Source organism: Anolis sagrei, chromosome 1, assembly GCF_037176765.1.
Source record: "Anolis sagrei isolate rAnoSag1 chromosome 1, rAnoSag1.mat, whole genome shotgun sequence".
Classification (NCBI taxonomy): Eukaryota; Metazoa; Chordata; class Lepidosauria; order Squamata; family Dactyloidae; genus Anolis; species Anolis sagrei.
Window position 1 is genome coordinate 139,765,653 of NC_090021.1, and position 22,876 is coordinate 139,788,528.

At 37.3% G+C, this 22,876-nt stretch overlaps 1 protein-coding gene across 1 annotated transcript; it reads right to left on the reverse strand.

Moving 5' to 3' along the window:
* Positions 1-21: 21 nt before the first annotated feature.
* Positions 22-22,609, reverse strand: NEK5 (NIMA related kinase 5). The gene is made up of 22 exons (XM_060786812.2): positions 22,476-22,609; positions 21,158-21,254; positions 19,848-19,945; positions 18,337-18,420; positions 18,181-18,251; positions 16,730-16,816; positions 15,412-15,466; positions 14,543-14,743; positions 13,358-13,424; positions 12,328-12,461; positions 11,595-11,791; positions 10,459-10,525; positions 10,127-10,246; positions 9,156-9,239; positions 7,254-7,358; positions 6,631-6,711; positions 5,395-5,466; positions 4,731-4,854; positions 3,667-3,789; positions 3,185-3,322; positions 1,888-1,999; positions 22-804 (listed from the first exon to the last, which is right to left on the reverse strand). The coding sequence occupies exons 1-22, from the start codon at positions 22,590-22,592 to the stop codon at positions 585-587; spliced, it is 2,454 nt and encodes an 817-aa protein (XP_060642795.2). The 5' UTR covers positions 22,593-22,609; the 3' UTR covers positions 22-584.
* Positions 22,610-22,876: the final 267 nt, after the last annotated feature.

The following is a 22,876-nucleotide window of genomic DNA, read 5'->3' on the forward strand; positions in this document are numbered from 1 at the left end:
TTAAAAGTTTTGTTAGAGTTCTAAAATTTTCACCACCAGAACTTTAGCAACACTGTAGAAGCAAAGCACCAGCGCCCCCTAGTATTCACAACCAGAACTTTAGTTTTGTAAGTACAGTACTTTAGAACCATGGATTGCACATGCCTACTGATTGTCTTTACAGAATAGTTGGGAGTGAAAAATAACACAAAGCCACTGTTAAATAGAAAGGCGAGGAACACAAATTTTCTATATAAAGGCATTGTGAAGTTAATAAAAGTAATGTCTCATGCAGAGATCTAAATCCAGTTTAGTCCCAACTATGGTGGCCCCACTAAATAAATAGAAATATGGCAAGCTTTAGGGAAGATTTACAAACAAAACAAAAAAGACAAGTCCCAGCTATGCATTTTGATCAATACTGAGCTTAAAATAACTAAGTAGTAGTGTAACTACTATTCTCAACTGGAGTACCATTTCTATTTGATTAACTGCTAAATAATGAATGGTCTTTCTACAAGAGGCACTTGATTCCTAAATGTTGAACCTTTAACATGGATGCCATTGTTTGCTTTTCATTCTTAAAAGTATTAACAAAAACAGTGTTAACTGATTGCTCCTTCCTGTTTCTCTCTAGCCTCATTGTTATCCAAACTGACATCAGGATCTCTAGGTTCACTTGGAGTCTCATTTTCCTTTTTCACTTCATTTCCCTCTGTTGATTCAACAGGAGCTTTAGAGATCTCTTCTTCTAGAGAGGTTACCATTTTTTCCAGGGATTCTACCAGCTCATCCCTCAATTCATCTTCAGATTCTTCAAAGTTTCTATATAATTAATAAGAGAAAATGGGTTTTCTTCAGTATTATCATTTTTTTTCAATTCTCAAACTAGGGAAGATGTTTTTCAAAATTATTCTGAAAATCTCGGGGTGGGTTAATCTATTCATGATGGACTTTACACAGTTTCCTTGCAAAGCTTCAGAATTCTTACCACTTCTACCACTTAGGAGTCCTGGGCAACTCACAAGCCAACATATTTATTACACTCTGAACTGTGGTCTACAATATAATCACACTGGCAGTCTTTAAAGTCTGACAGGACTCCTGGCTAACACAGATACCTCTTTAGAAACTGTATAAAGCCAATGTGTGCTCCAATTCTTGTAATGACGGTGACATACATTCTTCACCAACAGCCATAAAGGGAAAACAAGTAGTCCATTATCAATGCACATAGACACCTGGAGTTGGAAGAGACCACAAGGGTCATCTGGACCAGCTTCCTGCCATGCAAGAAGACATAATGGAAGCATTCCTGGTGTTCATACAAAACACCTCTATGCAATTTCAATCAATCTATTAATCTAGCCTGTAGGAAAGGAGGTTCACTTTGTATTTGAAATGGCTAAGAACAGTGAGTGATGGCTATTCCTTTGGTTTGCTGTGAGTTTTCCAGGCTGTATGGCCATGTTCCAGAAGCAGTCTCTCCTGATGTTTCACCCACATCTATAGCAGGCATCCTCAGAGGCTGTGAGGTCTGTTGGAAATTAGGCAAGTGAGGTTTATATATCTGTGGAATGTCCAGGGTGGGAGAAAGAACTCTTGTCTGTTTGAGGCTGGTGTGAATGTTACAATTGGCCACCTTGATTAGTATTTAATGGCCTTGCAGTTTTAAAGCTTGGCTACTTCCTGCCTGGGGGAATCCTTTGTTGAGAGGTGTTAGCTGGCCACTTACCATACAGCTGTGGACAAGTCTACATAGGGAGCACCAAACGCAGCACCCAAAACATGAATCAAGGATAATGAAAGGCACTGCAGACTAATTCAACTAATTCAACCACAGTATTTTCAACCAAAAATATTGTGGCAAAACAAAAGATCAAACAGAAAATGGATGTATAGACTTACGTGTCATCATCATCAGATCTTGGATCAAGTCTGCCTTCATCCACTTCGACATCAGAAGCCGTGGCCAAATCAGCTTCCTCTTTTGGGGGATTCTGGGGGTTTATTGTCTTAGCTGAAAAGGAAAATATTTTACCTAGTTAATTTGACTGTGTTTTGTAACACTAAGCACTGCGAACATAAGGAAGAGTAGAGAAGAGTGGACATAGTTAACATTTCACAAATAAAATCCTGTTGGAGGATGAAAAGTTTACCTGCTGCTTTGCCCATTCACAGGTGGACTGTGGTGACCTTTTAGAGTCCAAAGGTTTAGAAGTGACCCACTCATCAGTCCCCACACAACAATTTGGGCAACGTTGATTGATTAATTTATTTGAGAAGCTACAGACCAGGGGTAAGAATAATTGCCTCCAAATGCTGTTGTACTGCATAAACCTGAAGCAGCTAAATCAATGTTAAGAAAAAGTGGAGTTTCCATTCATCGGTATTAAGGGATGCCCAATACCTCCTCCCTTCCTTCTGCTCCAGACAAATCTCAACTAGATTTATTCACCCACTGAATGAATGTGATTTGATTGGGACTAATACCACTATATTTAAAAAATCTGAAATATTTTCTGTCCCTGGTTTGAAAGTGTCATTTCTTGTTTAATTGTGCAACTACTTACTTTGAAAGCAGTTATTATACTCCACAAACTTTGTTTTTAACCTTTCAATATGTCATTTTTAACCATTTTAACCTTTTGTGCGTACAGCAAAAATCAACATTTTGCAGTATAATAAGACTTTCCCATGTTTTTGTGATACAACCAGTTAGGAAATGACATTTATGACCCAGGAACAAAAATCGTATTACATAGTTGGATTAAGGCTTCTCATACAGCTCCCTTATTATTGTATTTGTTGTGCAACTGCAATGTAGGCCCTCCTCATTTGTGATTTTAACAATTGTTCACAAACTTGCTTAAAAATGTTCTCTGTAGGAATTGCTAGGTCCTTCACTGTGATTGCTATGGTCAACTTCCTCCAGTCATACTGGAAAACTTAAGAGATTTCTAGAGGGAATACAATTCCCAGAATCTTTAAACCCTGCAATGTGATTCAGTGGTCAGCTTCCAGTGGAAGGGCTGGAAGACCTGGACATTCTTAGATAGGTGTTCTTCAAGAAACACCTATCCCGGATTTTCACTTTTATGGGGGTCCTGTGCCCCTTACCTCAGTAAATGTGGAGAGCTGACTGTAAATACAACTAAGTCTCAAGAGTGACTATCAAGCAGTAAGTGTGCAACCAATCACTTACTTGGCTCTTCAGCTGGGCACAAAGTGTCACTCGAACATTCAGCTTCTGCCAACATATTCATTAGTGTCCCAGGAGATTCCTGGCTCCATTTTCTCCTATTTTCAGGGAGGTCTAAAGGCAGTATGACCCCCTGACCAACTGAAAAGAAAAAAGATTCACTCACTGTCGGTTGGCACAATATTAGTGTACATTTGCTAAAAAAATGCTATGTGTAAATGATGTTATTCCTTAAGCAACCTATGTTGAGCAAGCTACAAGCCATATGACCAGGGAGAAAAAACTATATATCCTCCCACTTAGCACATGCCCATAAGCTATTTAAGATGCCTACTTCACATTTTAGGAAACTATTTCAGATCAAACTGGAGTACCATTCTGAAATGTCCTTTGTACTGTACATATCAGTACATCAACAGGCACACAGTGAGGCCCCAAACTCTATTTACTCAATATAAGCACAGGAACATTCCCACAATCATCACCTTCTTCCATAGTAGGACATACTGAGGTTATATCTGCATTTTTGAGAAGATTCAAAAGAGTCTGTGGAGCTGAAGCTTTCCAGTGTTTTCTGTTTACTGGGGCATCATCTTCATTGTCAGCATCTAGATTTTAAAAACCATATGGTTGTGGTTGAGATACTCACTATTTTGCATATATGGCCAATGAATGCAACTGTGGTTTATTTTGGAAGATAAAATTCAAGATAAAATTCAGCATAAATTTCCTTTGAAAAGAAGCCACATTATCTCATTTTCATTAGAACTGGCATTGCTATTTCCTCTTATCCTAATAATATTTCGCAACTCATCTACAGAAATTACATATGGACTGGGTTACTGTGAGTTTTCTGGGCTGTATGGCCATATTCCAGAAGCATTATCTCCTGACATTTCACCCACATCTATGGCAGGCTTCTTCAGAGGTTATGAGGTCTGGCAGACCATGCAAAAAATAATCTGCAAATCCCACCTCTTCCAAAGTGAAATGATACACTTAAACTCAGAAAACGCGGATTCCAGACATGAAACAATCAGGGCCAGCTAACACCTCTCAACAAAGGATTCCCCCAGGCAGGAAGCAGCCAGGCTTTGAAGCTGCAAGGCTATTTAATGCTAATCAAGATGACCAATTGCAACATTCACACCTGCTTCAAACAGACAAGAGTTCTTTCTCCCACCCTGGACATCCCACAGATATGTAAACCTCACTTGCCTAGTTTCCAACAGACCTCACAACCTCTGAGGATGTGGGTAAAATGTCAGGAGAGAATGCTTCTGGAACATGGCCATACAGCCCGGAAAACTCACAGCAACCCAGTGATTCCAGCAATGAAAGCCTTTGACAATACATGTGGACTTTTCTAATACTACAGAGCATTTTATGGTCAAAGAAGAAAACCTACACAGTTATATGAATACACTCTCAGCAATACAGGTTAATATATTATGAGCTTCAGACCAGAAGTGCAATTAGTAATCAATATTAATTAATAATTAAATTAAGCATAACATACAAACAAAGATAGTGATTTCAAGAAGCATACCTATTTCCCAATAGCACAATTCTTCCAATGCTTTATCTATGTTATTATCATAGCTGTTCGACATATTTTTCTTAAGGTTTTCTCCAGCTTCAAAAGTCAAAGTGTCATTAAGTTTATCGTGATCCTGAAATCAAACAGAAGGCTCCACAATCAGAACTTATTCAATTGTTTAATTAAGTTGTTTCTTTAGTGGGAAATAAGCAGAGTAAAAGTTCTACATGAACATGATAAACCAAATCTAATCTTTAGTTTGGGACTGTATCACAGATATGCTCTTCGCCAGAACCTGAACAGGGCTTGAACTTACTTTGTCAACTCTCAAGCCTTTCTAAATTTTATTTCAGAAGAAAGAAAATCTCACACAGAGAATGAACCTTACAAGTTCATAGCAATCTTTTGAAAAGTAATTTAAGAATATTAGAAGCTGGAAACTCAGATGAGCCAATAAACACAAACACTGTCTGGATATACAGACTACCCCATTTTCCCAAATGAAGGACACATCTAAGGCTTGATCTACACTGCTATATAATCCATATTATCAAAGCAGATAATCCAAATTACCTGCTTTGAACTGGATTATGAGTCTACACTGCCATATAATCCAGTTCAAATGCAATGCTCATCCACTCCCAACAGATCACAACACCCAAAAATATTATACCTCTTTCTCTTCCTGGATGTTGCTTACATTTGGGACATCAGCTTTTAGATCAATCTGAAATGTCACACCTCCCTGAAAAAAATAAAATAAAATAATCACATAGGTCTTACAGTATATACTCAATTATAAGCCAACTCGAAAATAAACCGAGGCACCTAATTTTACCACAAAAAACTGGGAAAACGTATTGACTGGAGTATAAGCTGAGGGTGAGAAATGCAACAGCTAATGGTAAATTTCAAAATAAAAATAGATACCAATAAAATTACATTAATTGAGGCATCAGTAGGTGAAATGTTTTTGAATATTTACATAAAACTGTAATTTAAGATAAAATTAATTTAAGATAAGATTAAACCATTATTCTAACCTTTTTCAATGTAAATGTGCTTATGTATCCTTCCAATAATAATAAAGAGAGTAAAATAATAAATGTAATAATCACAGAAATAATAAAGTAAACTAATAAATGTAATAATAGAGTAAACTAATAAATGTAATAATAACAATAATAAATAGAGAAAATGATAAATATAATAATAACAATAGAGTAAAATAATGTAAATATAAAATAAATAATAAATGTAATAATAATAATAGCAATAGAGTAAAATAATGTAAATGTAACAATAGAGTAAAATAATAGATATAATAATAACAACAACAACAACAACAACAACAACAATAACAACAGAGTAAAATAATAAATAACTTTGACTCAAGTATAAGCCAAGGGGGCTTTTTCAGTCTAAAAAGGGGCTGAAAAACTTGACTTATACTCGAGTATATTCAGCATATCGTATGCAATTCAACTCCAGCATTCCCTGGACAACATCACTGCAGACGATCAATTTTATCACACCAGAAGTGACTTGCAGTTTCTCAAATTGCTCCTGACACACACAAAAATGTATCCAGATGGGTATGCAATGACTTGACCATCATTGTTCTGGCTGAATGGTGAGTAGCAACAATTCCCAACTGTGTTCCCATATCCCCCTTTTCTTGAGCTTGGAGCCTTGGAGGAAAAGCGTGAGTGAAATTACAGGAAATTCATGAAGAAGAGGTTAAGAAGGAATGCCCTCAACAACCACACGTCTGGCAAATACTGTCAGCCAAAGAGCTGCCTGAAACCCCAAGTTCAAAAACATCCGTATTTTTTTTTCAAAAGAGGGGCTGGCACTTAAAATGAAATAAATAGAAAAAGAATACAAATAAAATATATTGATTGCAAACCTTTGCTTTGTGCTTCACTTCCAGTATGTTTTCCTCCTGGCATTTTTGCAATCCAATCTGTTTCAAATTTTGCTCAATATCCTGGATGAGAAGAAAGGACATTGTTGTTACAGATTTGTATATACATCTAAATCTGTATAGCAGACTCATATTTTATTTTTGTGTACAAGGATAGAAAATCAAGCCCTCAACCTTATAGCTGATTCAAAACAAAGAAAGGGCTTTTACAAAATTTAGGTCAAATTAATCCAACTGTACAATTTAGCATTTTATAGGGAGCTGAATTCCAGTCAACCAACACGAAGTAACCTTCCAGTTATGGACAGGGATTTAGTCTATGATTTTTTTTCCTGATATCCTCAATTCTCCCTCCAAATCTGTCCTGGACACTTCTTTCAGAGCCAATTTGAGAGTGTATGTGGGAAGAGATCAGTTTCACAAATTGTGTCCATTTTGCTCACAGATGGATACAACTCCAAATACCTTATTTGCAAATGTAAAGTACCACAGCAACAACACTGCTTTGTTCTTTCCAAGTTATCACAGTAAACAACTCAGCTCTCATTTTATACCATTAATTTGTCCTGTATGCATGCGGAATGCTTTATCTTTTCCTGCAGTACCTGGAATGCTTCATCTTTTCCTTCAGAAATATCTTCTTTGGAAGCAGGAAGGTCCTCAGAGTTTCTCTGTTTCACAAGATAGGTTTTGTCCTTTAAGTTTTTATGCTTTTTGAAGGTAGCAACAACAAGAAAGATGAGGTTTTTTTTTAGTTTTAGCAGATTAATTCATCAGTATTTTTAGAATTCATTTCCCTCTGCATTTTTCATATTAATGACGTCTACAGGATTCAGAATCTTAAAATTAAAGGACATTACTGAAATAATGAAAATGGTATGCAATGTTTTGTCAATACATACTGTGGTAAGTCTACTATTAGAGCAAGCTTTCAGACCACATTTTTAAATGTGTGCTTAGAGAATTGCATGTCTTTTTATTTATTTACAGTATTTATACCCCGCCCTTCACACCCCGAAGGTGACTCAGAGCAGTCTTACACAAGGCAACAATATGATGCCATATCATCAACATATAAAAAATAAACATATATATTAAAAACATAGATTTAAAAGCCATATAGAGATTAAAACACATTCTTAAAAACATGCAATCCGAAATCATAGTCAAAAACCGTCTCAATTGCCATTTTCCATTATCACTATTGCACTGCACTATTGGTCAAAGGCTTGATCCCAGAGCCATGTTTTTATTTGCCTTCTGAAGGTCAGGAGGGAAGGAGCCGACCTGATTTCACTGGGGAGGGAGTTCCATAGCTGTGGGGCCACCACTGAGAAAGCCCTGTCCCTTGTCCCCACCAGCTGCACCTGTGAACGAGGTGGAGCTGAGATCAGAGCCTCCACAGGCTATTTTACCCTATGAGTTGGTTCATTGGCGGGGGGGGGGGGGGAGTGTGCATGCGTTCGGACAGATAAGATGGGCCGGAACAATTTAGGGCTTTATAGGCTAAAGCCAGCACTTTGAATTGTGCTCGGTGGCAGACGGGCAGCCAGTGGAGCTGACGTAACAGGAAAGTTGTATGGTTTTTAGTTGGCCTAATAAAGATATTACCACAACATGGATGTAGGAATTAATAATCTGGTCAACATGGCTATCCCACATTTGAATTATTTTCCCCAAGACATTCTGACTCAACATGAATGCATATTTCATGTATAATGAGAAAATTACTCATAAGGAACACAATATGAGTCCAATTCTGGTAGAGTTTACTCTTCTTGTTATGTTTATTTATACCCCACTTTTTCTCTCCACAAGGAGAATCAAAGTGGCTTTCATCAGATGTGTTACATTCCAAATTTGGTTCCAGCTCAAGCACAAACTTTTTCTCTTCAGATAATTTTTTTTAACTAAGGATACATTCTTTTGTGTGCAAAGGTAATTCCTACAATGATAATCATGGGCTAATGTTTTTTTAATAAGTTGATGTAACCCAAAATCTATTCCACAAAAATCAGAGGAGGGATATTTCAGGGTCTTGAAGCCATCTCCCATAATTTCTCAAAATTTTTGAACACCCAAGAATCACATTCATGCTCTTTTTTCCAAACTTAAAATATTTCCATATTTCATTTCCATATTTTTGGAAATGCTATTTTATGTTCATAAAGGTGCTGGGCCATTCAAATAGCATTAAGGGGGTTATATTGTGGAGATAAATACACATATAGGTACATTCATACAAAAAGTTATAATTTAAATTATAACTGAATGATCTATAGAACTAATAAGGGCCTCATCACAACAGAGAAAAAAATCCAGTTAAAATCTGGTTGCTGCCTCCTGCAAAATTCTGGGGTTTGTAGTTCAGGGAGAAGCCTTTAACAGCCTCACTAAACTACAAAGCCTAGAATTATGTAGGAATTTTTTAAATTCTGCAATTTTAAAAGCAACAAAAAAGAGAAATGTAGAAAACTGTGGTATGAGAGAGATGCATGGACATTTACCTCTAGTGCTTCTGCTTTGAGTTTAATTTCATTCATTTCGCTATGATACTGCTGACGAATTTTCTCCAGTTGTTGTAAGTATTCCTGTTAAATATTATTGGATTTTAAACAGAGACATTTCTACAAACAATACATGCTGCACTGGTAACATGTTCAGTAACAGCACGCTCCTAAAGCCCCATCTCCTTCTTTGGAGGCTTTTAAACAGAGGCTGGACGGCCATCTGTCGGGGGTTCTTTGAATGCAGTTTTCCTGCTTCTTGGCAGGGGGTTGGACTGGATTGCCCATGAGGTCTCTTCCAACTCTATGATTCCAGGATTCTATACTGGTCTATAATCCAGTTTCTGAATCCAGATTATCTGTTTTGAACTGGACTATATGGTAGTGTAGACCCATATAATCTAGTTCAAAGAAAATAATTAGTATTCAGAAACTTATAGGGCAGTATAGATCCAGCCTAAGTCTATTAGAAGCAGTAATACTGGTACTATTTATTTCCTGCTTCTTCTCCCAAAGTAGACTGATAGTAGTAAACACTAAAAATCAGATAATGTGCAAATTAAAACTCAAAGCACACAAACATTAACATAAAGTTAAACATGGTATTAAAAATATAGTTAAAGCTATTTAAAATATGTTAAATTACATAAAACACAATGTACCGAGCCAGAAACAGATCTCACTGAGGCCCCTTCCACACTGCCACATAACATTATCTACTTTGAATTGGATTATATGGCAATGTAGAATCATATAATCCAGTTCAAAGCAGATCATGTGGATTATCTGATTTGATAATCTAGATTATATGGCAGTTTAGAAGGCCCCTATGAAAAAGTTTCTAACTAGCTGGTTGAGTAGTGATTGTTACAAGCTTCATTTACATAGGAATTACTTCTTGCATGGTTTCTTCAGCTCATATTCAACTGCAATGCTCATATGATCCTTCCCATAATGTTATCCTTTCTTACCTGTTCTTTCAGTTCATTTTTTTGAGCAAGAGCTTTTTGATAGTCTTTGAGCTGCTTGTCTTTCATCTCCTGCTTCTGCATCTGATCATAATGGGGATCAGCTGAAGATGGGCGCAACCCCTGTTGAAATGTGAAACAATTGAGAAATACATGTGTGGCAATTGAAATAAAATGTTCATTTCTTTCTAAGATAACCCTATTAAAAAGAGAAATAAAATGCATAGAAGGTTAGACTTGGAATGCTTTTTTCATAATAATACTTTTTAAAAATGCTCATCTACAATTTTCAAACAACTAACAATTGAAAATTAATTTCTACTAAAAATGCTTACAAGTTGTTTTTGTACTTTTAACTTGTACTGCTGGGCATTGTACCGTCTTTGGAGATATTCTGCAGGCCTAAGATATACAACATAAAATTCAGTGAGAACATAAATAGGACGGGTATGGCATTTTAAGTTTCACTGGTGATTTCCCACAGTAAACTTTCACTAAAATAAACACGATATCAAGTCTGGTATCCTAAAATGAATTGCTGGGAGCAGGTCCCACTGAAGACAAGGAGTCCTACCTCTGAGTAGAGATGGTCATAATCTATTTTTCCCAGATATAGCTTTTTAATTATTTATGCTAACTATCTGAACAGTGGATTTTCAAGATGATACCTCACATTTTGCAATCTATGTTGCACTCTCAAACTGAAGAAGAACACCAGAACGAATTGATACTTGAACATATAAGACTGTAGGGAATTGTACAGAAAATCAAGAACTGAGGACCTGGAGTTAAATTAATCTAATGTAATCACATAAAGTCAGAGAGCCCCCGGTGGCGCAGTGGGTTAAACCCCTGTGCCGGTAGTACTGAAGACCGACAGATCGCAGGTTCGAATCCATGGAGAGGTGGATGAGCTCCCTCTATCAGCTCCAGCTCCTCATCCGGGGACATGAGAGAAGCCCCCCACAAGGATGATAAAACATCAAATCATCTGGGCGTCCCCTGGGCAACGTCCTTGCAGACGGCCAATTCTCTCACACCAGAAGTGACTTGCAGTTTCTCAGGTCGCTCCTGACACGACAAAACAACAACAACATAAAGTCAGGAACTTCCATGGGCCCTTCCACACAGCTCTATATCCCAGTATATCAAGGCAGGAAATCCCACAATATCTGCTTTGTACTGGGTTATCTGAGTCCACACTCAAATAATGTGGGATTTTCTGCCTTAATATACTGGGATATAGGCCTGTGTGGAAGGGTCCTAAATCAGAATAAAGAGATTATCCATTCAAATTCACGTCAAGTATTTATTTATTTATTTCCTATATTTAGACCCCACCCTTCTCCCCCCGACTCAGGGCAGCCTAACAAAAGCATCATACGATGCTAGCATCATAAAAACAACCACAGTACAATCAAAATATTAAAAAGTAAAACAACAATTAAAACAATTAATTAAGCATTGCTACCAATGAGGTGGGGGTGGTGGCAGCTCTTGTCCTTTCTGCTTATAAAACTCGTCCATCCTTTGGCCAATGCGAGGACCATTATCCTGCACCAAGGGTCTCCTCTGCAAGTTTTCCAGTTTCACATAATAATGTTCATAGTCACCACACATTCTGGCATCTTCTGGTTTTTTGCACATCTTTAACTTAGGATCCCAGGGCTGGAAGCAGACAATATTTATGAAAATCATAAAACAACCAATCTAGTTCACTAAACCTAAATTGGTATACATTTTATTCATCATATTATTAGCATATCTCCCTTCCTGGCCTAATGATAGTCATCCAGGACTGTAGAAACTAGGAAAGCATGGATCTGAATGTGATCTAACACACACATTGTGTTAGTTTCTGCTGCATATAGTGTGTTCAGTGTTTTGCTGAACATTCAGATATTTATGTTTCCACAAATTCCATTGTCTTCTCTCATCCCACAAAAGCCCTTCAGCCTCTTGGCTTACTATTTCTAATGGTGGGAAATGACACCCATAGCACAGGCCCTCGCCTCTCCTAGCCTCCCCCTCACTTATTTCAGTAATAATGGTCAATTAGAAATCCACAACACACCAGAACAGTAGATTGAATGATAGTTGCTGTGATTATGTGGTTGCTGGTAATGGTGATCACAGGCTCCCCAGAGATGTGTTTTGCAAATAATGCAATCACCAATCAATAATGAGGGTTTTTTGCCCATTACCTGGCTAATGGGATCCTGGATCCTTGAGGGAAATTTCCATTCATTTTGATGCAACAGTTCTTTTCTGGGAAGCATTTCCATCTTGATTTTTGGAGAATGATGACCATAGATCCTTTGTTTCTGAACTTTAGAAGCTTATTTAATAATACAATGATAATTATTACTAACATAATAGGTTTGATCCAACATTTGTTATCCAGTGTTCTACCTATTTTGCATGATTTCCTCCCTTTTTCTCCTCTACTTCTCTTCACTACTCTTCAATCAGCTCCAGAGGCACTCTCGGGCCCCTTCTACACTGCCATATAAAATCCAGATTATCTGCTTTGAACTGGATAATATGGCAGTGTAGAATCAGGGCACTTCCAGACAGTAGAGAAATGTGTGCTAAAGCAGGTTTTTAAACCCGCTTTGACATGTATTTCTGTTTCCATTCCCACCCAAAAAAAATCCTGCGCTTTTCCAGGGGAGGGAAGGTGGCTACGTGACATCCAATAGGGATAGCATGCAGCCACCCCAAAGCCCCCCAAAACAACCCTGAAAACTGTAAAAAAAACTTACCCGATCACCATAATGGCCTCCTTGGAGCCTCCTGGCACAAGGAAATGACACGCTAAGAGATTGGGGCGGGGGGGGGGGGGCAGTTTTAAATGTTGTTTTAGGGGAGGGAGTGGGTGCCCTATTGGTTTTTCGAGCTCATGAGTCTGAAAAACCAAGATGACTGTTTGGATTAGGCCTGAGGATCAGTTGACGTGGTCCCTGGGATTATCTGTGGATTATCTGCTTTGATAATCTAGATTATATGGCAGTATAGAAGGGGCCCCAGGACCCTTCTACACTGCCAATTAAAATCCAGATTATCTGCTTTGAACTGGGTTATGTGGCAGTGTAGAAGGGACTTCATACCATGGATGCCCTGGAGAATTATCTCAAGTGCTTTGTTCTAAAACGGATTTAACAAGTGCACACATACATTAACAGACTATTATGCTCTCTTTAAAAAAATAAGCCTTATTGTATAACAGCTTGCCTGAAGACTGTGAAGTCGGTGGTCTTTTTCGGTGGAGAACAGTATGGCTGAATTCTTCCTCCATGATCTAGAAAGAAATGTGACAGATCATATCCGTAGGAGTCTAGCGCCTAGATCAAGGGAAATAATAAGTAATGATGCCTCTCTGTTCTGATGCCTCTCGTTCTCTCATCTGAAACACTGTGTCCAGTTCTGGGCACCGCAATTCAAGATCATGGTTTTGGGACCAGGCCTTCGGGCAGCAGAAGTAAATTTATGCAGCATTTCAGAACGACAATGACTGGAATGGCCATTCGACGGACGAGACTGTTTTATTGTTTTAATGATTGTTTTATTGTTTGTGGATGTTTTTAACTTGATTTATATCTAATTGTAGTGTATAATTGTAATTGTTTGTATTGAATTTGCCATTACTTATGTGTAAACCGCTTTGAGTCCCCCTCAGGCTGAGAAAAGCGGTATACAAATACTGTAAATAACAAATAAATAAATAATACCCTGAAGAGGACTCAGAGCAGCGCACAAAGGCACAATTTGATGCCATTCATTGCATACAATACATATCCAGCAAATAAAAAACATATATATAAAACACCGGCTAAAAACTTATCAATCTAAAAAAAATTAAAAACACATATTCCAATATCATAGTCCAGGCTATTCCAGTTATCATTGCACTATTCCATGTTCACAGATTGCACTAATCAATTATCCAAACACTTGGTTCCACATCCAAGTTTTCAGTTTTCCCATAAAGGTAAGGAAGGAGGGGGCTAATCTGATGCCACTAGGGAGGGAGTTTATAATCTGGGATAAACAGAAAACCTGGGATCCAATCCTGAGAAGGGCCCTAAGAGGGGCATTAAATACATTCATGGATACACCAATACCTTTTAATCACGATGCCTATATCTCTCCTCCACTATCATTGGCAGTATTCCTCTGTATATCAGTTGTTGGGGAAGATAAGATGGAAGGTGCAGCTGAACTCCTGTCCGACTGGTGGGATTCCCTTTGGGACATGTGGCTAACCACTGTGTAAACATATTACTCAACTCAATAGCCTTTTGGTCTGAGCCAATGTGGGTCTCATTACTTTCTTATGAGGAAATGGGAGAAAAGTGTAGTGGGAAATGAAATGGGTTAAACTTCTGTATACTTCGCTCAGCCACAGGTGCCACTCACCTCAGGGGATAAATACTTCCTTATTTGCTTCTCCAAAAATGGCTTTTTTAAAATGGAGTTGATAGAAGGGCGATCTCTTGGAGATATTTTAAACAACTGAGATACTAAACTTCTTAGCTCAAATGAATACTTTGTAGATACTGGTATAAAATAGCCTCTACAGATCTTTAGCACAAGCTGGGGTAAACTGTTGCCTTCAAACTGTCAGAAAGAAATAAAATCAAAAATGGTGAAGAGCCGACATAAATAGAAACATTTTTAAATGCTAAGAGAAAGTGAAAGATGAACTAGGAAGTTATAGTCCTGGGACTACATCCAATTGTTCTCCTGGAGTAGTGTAAACCCATGGAATGAATGTTTGATAGGGATTTGTCAGTACTCATTCAATCACTCCACTCTACAACTAGATTATATTTTGATCTTCAGGTGTGCTCACCTGTGAGATGCCCTCTTATTCCTTAATCCCACATTTTATATATAGAGAGAGGGTATAAATATCCACCATATCTGAATAACATATAGCTATTAAATAGCTGCAAATCTGAAAAACTAATACTGAAAGCACAGTTGTATTGATTTATGTTATTAATTAAAACTATTTTTGTTTTGCTTTGTTTGTCAGGGCCAACCGAATGCCTGTCTGTCAGGGTCAACCGAACACCTGATAAAGTTTGGATGGACTGAGACAGATCTTCCTTAAGGATGAGCTCCACAACTGAGGTGCTGCTGCAGAAAAATCTCTGCTTTGTGTCCCAACCAAGCTTATCTATTGAAGATCTCAGATCTTTCTACTATTGTCAGTAAATCTGTATTCTTGGTAAATATTATATTCAATGATAGAAGACTACATAGGCTGACAACACACTTACGGGGTGCTTTAAAGTACAGAGCTCATACAGCACACAGCCAAGAGACCATATATCTCTATAAAAGAAAACAGAAAAAAAGTAGTCAGAAATTAGCAAAGAAAAGCAAAAAAAAAAAAAAAGCTTTCATCTCAATTCAGGACAATATTTTGTTCAAATTAATACATTTCATTAAATGGAACAATGGAATATATTGTATATTTCTTGTGCATAAATCAACCTTGTGCAAAAGATGAAGGCAGATTTGGTGGCTAAAGTTATACATTTTTATGCTGTCCATGGATAAATTGAAAGTTATTCTTCAGAGAAGAGAGTCAGATGCATTAAGAAAGGCACTGGAGCAGAGAGACTAGAGATGAGTGCTTCTTTTAGGATTATATGGTAGTAGAGGGCACTTCTACACTGCCAGATAATCCAGGTTATCAGAGCAGATAATCCAAGTTATCTAATCTGAACTTGGTTATCTTAGTCTATACTACCATATAACCCAGTTCAAAGCAGATAATATGGATTATCCGCTTTGATAATTTGGATTACATGGCAGTGTAGAAGGGGTCATTAAAACTTCTGGGACAGGCTAAAGTCTTGTCTACTTAGAGATGACTCTGATACATGTTAGGGTACAATATTTACAATGATACGTGCACAAATTTACATAAGTTTTTAGGGTCTATCTTCTTACAAAAACTGCTACTTATATATGCATATAAACAGCAATCTGTTTGCATAATCTGTTTGTCGATAGTGAGGAACACTGGGAGTTTTAGGTCAAAAACAGCTGGAGAACTGAATGTCACCAACATGTTATAAAGTAACAGGGACTTTTCATTATAAAAGAGATTGGAGGTAGTTAGTTTCTACAGGACTCTGCCTTTATTGCTAAAACGTGTGTGTTGATGTAGATTGGACAAAGATGGCTCTTTTTAAAACTCCTCTAGTTTATGACCTTTTCATGATGACAACAACAAAGCACAAAGTTTTATGTAATGCTTTTGATATAAATGACATTCCATGCAGTCATGCCGGCCACATGGCCTTGGAGGTGTCTATGGACAGTGCCGGCTCTTTGGTTTAGAAATGGAGATGAGCACCAACCCCCAGAGTTGGACATGACTGGACTTAATGACAGGTTTTATAAAATAAATAAAGCACCAACATAAGAGTACTGCCGAGACATTTTTAAAGTGGAAAATGTCATATAAGGAAAGTGCTATAAATATTTAAAGTCACATAAGACACATTAAGTCATAAGGCTCTTAGATATTTATGTGTGCCTTTTTACTATATAACCTAAACAAATCAGTCAAATTCTAATACTTACGTTTTATTGTTATATGGCTTGTTCTCACATATCTCTGGTGATAAATAATAAGGGGTTCCTACACATGTACGTGCCAATTCCATGGTGCTAAAGAAAACAGAGATTTAAAAAATTGAACAAGACGTTTACCTTGTTAAGAATTTGGGATGGGGGAAGGAAGGAACTATATATGAAGAAAAAGTATGAGTTCTGATGGCTCAGTTCATTATAGACCATGGGAAACAAAACAAAGCAGTCTTGCTTAAAATAATGCCTTCCACGTGTATCAAGTTCTAGAAATGCCCTGCCACCACAAACCAGTTGCATTGGGGGGGGGGGGGGGACTATTCCTTGTAGATTATAGTATTTGAAGGAAAATATCTGCATTACTGTGACCTTTGGGTCCCCTAGTTGCCCCCAAATATTAATAGAGAAAAACAACACTGATTCAATTAACTCCTAAAACACACACACACACACACTAAACCTGAATAACAACAACAACAACAACAACAATATTGAGGATTTTAAAAAATCTAACTGCAAAGACTCTGGCACAAGCCAATCAAGGTGGTCCCAATGGTGATCGGCACACTGGGTGCAGTGCCTAAAGACCTTGGCCTGCACTTAAACACAATCGGCACTGACCAAATTACCATCTGCCAGCTGAAGAAGGCCACCTTACTGGGATCTGCACACATTATTCGCCGATACATCACACAGTCCTAGACACTTGGGAAGTGTCCGATGTGTGATCCACTACAACAGCCAGCAGAGTGTCTGCTGTGGACTCATCTTGTTATGTTTCAAATAATAATAATCTTTATTTATATTCCACACTTTCTCCCCGAAGGGAATTGGGGTGGGTTCCAACGAAAAAACAGCAAACATTCAATACCAAACACATTCATAAATAAAAATACAAAAACGAACCAATTAAATTATCAAAAGGAAACAACAGCTACGAAAGAATTGAAAAAAAAATGATAACATAACCTACCAATTACCTTACATCTTGTATAAAAACATTATGCAAAAATTATATAAACACATATAATGATAAATGAAATAGTTAATTAAGATATTAAATTGCCAATAAAGCCAGTGAGCCAATAAGAAGCAATCCAAACTTTGTTTCGATCACCATGTTCAAAGAATAGTTTAGTTCAATGAGGATCAAACCTTGATTTCAGATTCTGGTTTGTTAACTAATCAGTCCCACAAAGTTTAGGCTTAAAGGGAAACAATCAAGTGAAAACATTTCAGAACTTCACAAGGAACCATTATTTGGTATACAAGCCCATTGCTTGCTGCTGTATATTCTCATGATAATAAGACTTTAATTATCATTAATTTCTTAATTAGACCTATCCATGCTCTGTTCCTTTCAATATCTAAATCATCTGGAACAGTGTGTTTTTCCCCCTGAAGACCATGTACTAAAGAGATTAATACAGCGAAGCCATGCTTACTCGCTCAACATCCTTGCAATCCCAAAGTCTCCAAGTTTTGCTGTCATTCCATTATTGCTGAGAAAAATGTTCTGCAGTCAAAGAAAACACATATGCAATGGTTCAAAGGAGGTGAGCTCTAGGACTCAGAAGTGAAAACCCATCTCCAAGTACTACCTGTGTTTTGATATCCCTATGAAGAATCTTCCTGTCATGTATATGCTTCAGGCCTAAGGAGATTTGCACAAACCATCCCAAGATCTATAGACAAAGATAAAATATCAATAGCTTGTAAAACATAAACACTGAAATTGCTTAGGAATGGCTAAGTGCTAGAAACAGCAACAATTATTTCATCTGCTAATAGCAGATTGTAAGAGTAGTCCAAGTGGTTGTCCAGTGGTTGTCCTAGCGCTAGAATGCAAAGTATGGGCTGCTGGTCTGTGGCAAGTTTCCAAGACGTTATGGGAATATAATAATATTATGGTCCCAGTCCTTGAAGAAAAGAAACTAGAGATTCACAATATTAAATAGCTTGTAAAGTATTAGGTATCACCATGTTGGAGATGGCAGAAGGAATATCTATATAAATAAAAATGTAATGTTGGTTTGTGGGATTAACATAACTCAAAAACCACTGGATGAATTGCCGCCAAATGTGTCCACAAGACACCTACTAACCCAAGGAGTGGCCATCACTCAAAAAATTGATTTTGTCACTTGGGAGTTGTGGTTGCTGGGATTTATAGTTCACCCTACAATCAAAGAGCATTCTGAACTCCACCAATGATGGAATTGAACCAAACTTGGCACGCAGGACTTCCATGACCAACAGAAAACACTAGAAGGGTTTGGGGGGCATTGACCTTGAGTTTTAGAGTTGTAGTTCATCTACACCCAGAGAGCACTATGGAATCAAACAATGATGATTCTGGATCAAACTTGGCACGAATACTCAATATGCCGAAATGTGAACTCTGTTGGAGTTTGTGGGAAATAGACCTTGACATTTGGGATTTATAATACATGCTGGGATTTATAATACACCTACAATCTGAACTCCACCAATGACAGAATTGGGGCAAACTTCCCACACAGAACCCCCATGACCAGCAGAAAATACTTAAGGCCATCGAGTCCAACTCCCTTCACCGGGGCAAGAAAACGTAATCCAAGCCCTCCTGAAAAAGAGCCATCCAGCCATAGATATAGATAGATATGATTCACACACACATATGTATATGACAGATATAGTATTATAGATTTGAAAGGGACTCCTAAAGAGGAACAATTATATGTTGCATGTTCCAGAGTAGGCAAACCAGACAATCTCTACATCAACACTGACAAAGAAACAAGAAATACTTTTGTCCCACAAGCATTACATATATTAGAAACCAACACTTTCTTATTACTTTATTTTCCAGCTTATATTATTATATTTTCAATTTATATTATTATTAAAACATACATCACAGAGTGCAACAAGAACAATTAATAAAAGAAAACGAAAGCCAGTATGTAGTTCACCATCCTAGGCCCCTTCTACACTGCCATATAATCCAGTTCAAAGCAGATAATCTGGATTTTATATGTCAGTGTAGAAGGAGTCCCAATATCTTCTTTCCGTGATAAATTATTTAATGGATATGAGTAAAATATGCAAATTCTTTAGAGCACAAACTTACTTTGTCTTCTTCAAACAGCACTCCGTGTTGCATATTAATCCTCTTCATTAGGTCGCCTCCATCGCAATATTCCATAATAATGTACAACCTATTTTTCTCTACAATAAAGTACATCTGGTTTTTAATAAATATTTCATTTATATATATAGAAATTAATTGCTTTGACGTTAGCTTTTACAGCAATAGTAAACTTAACCAAAAACCATAATCTGATGAATAGCTGATTCTTAAAACATATTGCCTAATTTTCTATTTTAAAGTGCTCAGCCATTTAATACAGGGCTTCTTCAAACTTTTTCCACTCATGACCCTTTTCTACCTGAGAATGTTTTACGTGACCCCAAATATATGGGTATATAGAATAGGTTTAAAAGCCAAACATTTATTGATAATAAACCAGCATTTGCAAGGTTTGCTAAACAAGCTGATTTTCGTTTTGTGGAGTGCAGCTGAAGCATATTCTGATGACTGGCTCTGTTCTGTAGATTTTGGGCATTAGGATAACTTGAAGTTCAGGAAAGCAATAGCACCCCTGTGCCAAATCATTCCAGAGCCTAGATCCAGCTGCTCGTTCCCACTGAAGAAGAAACCCACTAAACTAACTGTATTTTCATGTAAGGCCCCTTCTGCACTGCAAGATAATCCAGATTATCAAATCAGATAATCCACATTATCTGTTTTGAACTGGATTATGTGAGTCTATACTGCCATATAATCCAATTCAAAATCGATAATCTGGATTTTATATGGCAGTATAGAAAGGGCCTAAGTATTGATGTTCTATTAAGCAAAAGATTTCACAGACTTGCTGTAGCAAAGACTACCTTTTAGAAATAGGGCAGATATTTTAACGTTTTAGTCCTGAAAAACAAAGGGTTTAGGAAGGAATCTATACAAAATAACCAAATACAGGAAGTCCCCAAGTTACAAACAAGAAAGATTATGTAGGTTTGTTTTTAAATTGAATTTGTTTGTATATCGGAACAGGTACATTTTAAAAGTATAACTCCATTTTGCTGTCTGTGCCCCTGTTCAGAAAATTTCACCTCATTTTCTGTCCATGTGATAAACTGGATTTTGAAAAAAAAAAGTTTTGTTGTGGAAGCAAGGATTGGAAAGAAAGCTTCAGTGGAGACCCTTTTCCCCATGATCCCTTTTTCAGGAGTGAATTTCTCTTCCGGGAGCGGGGGGGGGGGGGGGTAGATTTCTCTCACATCCTGTTGTCTCACCCCCATTCTTAACTATGAGTTGTTTGTAAGTTGGATGTTTTAAACTCAGGGACTGCTTGTAGTTAAAAGACAGGATTTAACCTTGATGGGAGGTGAAGAAGGCAACTATATTAGGGTGCTTCAATCGGGCGAGAAGAGTGACTTCTTTCTGAGATGATTCTTTCTCTTTCCTTGGCATCTATATCAATTTAGAAACAAGGAAATGTTATTATTTTTAAAAAAGCGGTTCCCTTACTGAACATCATAGCAGTAATGAGAAGACCCTATCACTTAAAGTATCTCACCTATACATAAACGTGCACACACATATTCATGCAAAGATTTCACATATATGAGAACCTGTGGGACATAGAGGTGTGAGACTTTAACTCTGGAGACCAGGGTTCAAACTCCCACTCAGCTATAAAAATCCACTGGATGAGCTTGGGTGAGTCATACACTCTCAGCTCCAGAAAACCCTGGGGACTAGTCTCCAAAAGTTGGAAACTACCTGAAGATACCTGTCTCTCTATCTGTCCTGTCTGTCTCTGTCTCTCTCTCTTATACAGTAATAAACATTTAACAAGGAGAGAAAAAACAGATGCCACACTACAACTCTTATTAGACTTCAGGGATGATTTATAACAACATCGTGAAGGCCAAAAATTCCCTGCTCTAGTTTTAGGGTATCCTGCATGTCGCTCTCAGCTTCTTATTTATTTACTTATTAAATATATAAATCAGCGTCCTCTTTATACCAAGTTTCTCATGTTTTTAAATCCTTGTGTGTTACTGTTTATTGGTTATTGTTTATATGTGATTTATATTAATTGTATAGTATTTATTGTTTTTGTTTATTGCTTTTTGTTTTATTGATGTGCTGTTGGGCTTGGCCTCATGTAAGTCTGAGTCCCTTGTGGGGTATAAATAAACTTTTATTATTTATTATTATTATGTTTTAATAAAATAATAATAAAGAGCCATATCATGCAATGACATTTGAGAGAAAAATCACAATTAAAGTGCAACATTAATTGAGGGAGGGAAGCAGGCTAAAGCCTTTTCTACACTGCCAAATAAAATCCAGATTACTTTGAACTGGATAATATGGCAGTGTGGTCTCAGATAACCCAGTTCAAAGCAGATATTGTGGATTATCTGATTTGATACTCTGGGAAATATGGCTGTGTGGAAAGGCTCTTAGGCTCCTTCTACACTGCCATATGAAATCCAGATTAACTGCTTTGAACTGGATTGTCTGGCAGTGTAGACTCGCATAATTCAGTTAATAGCAGATTATCTAAATTTATCTGAATTATATTGCAATGTCGATCCAGCCACAGACTACAAGTATTGTTGCTATACAAACCAATGTTCAACACAAAAGCAAATTTTGGATCAGAAAAAAATGTCAATTTACCTTTGTTAAATTGATTTCCTTGATAACACATTGTCGATTATCCTCCTTTCCACGGGCTAAGAAAACTTTGCCAAAGGATCCCTCCCCAATCATTTTCATTATTTCATACTGATCCATGGTACTTAAGGTGAGAAAAATGTCTGAAAGTTAAGAAGGTTATACAGTATTTATTACTATTCCCACAGAAAGCTGTAGCCCCTTCCACACAACTGTATAAAATCCACACTGAACTGGATTATATGGCAGTGTGGACTCAGATAACCATGGGCCTTTCCACATAGCCCTATATCCCAAAATACCAAGGCAGAAAATCCCACATTATCTCAATGTGGACTCAGATAACCCAGTTCAAAGCAGATATTGTGGGATTTTCTGCCTTGATATTCTGGGATATAGGGCTG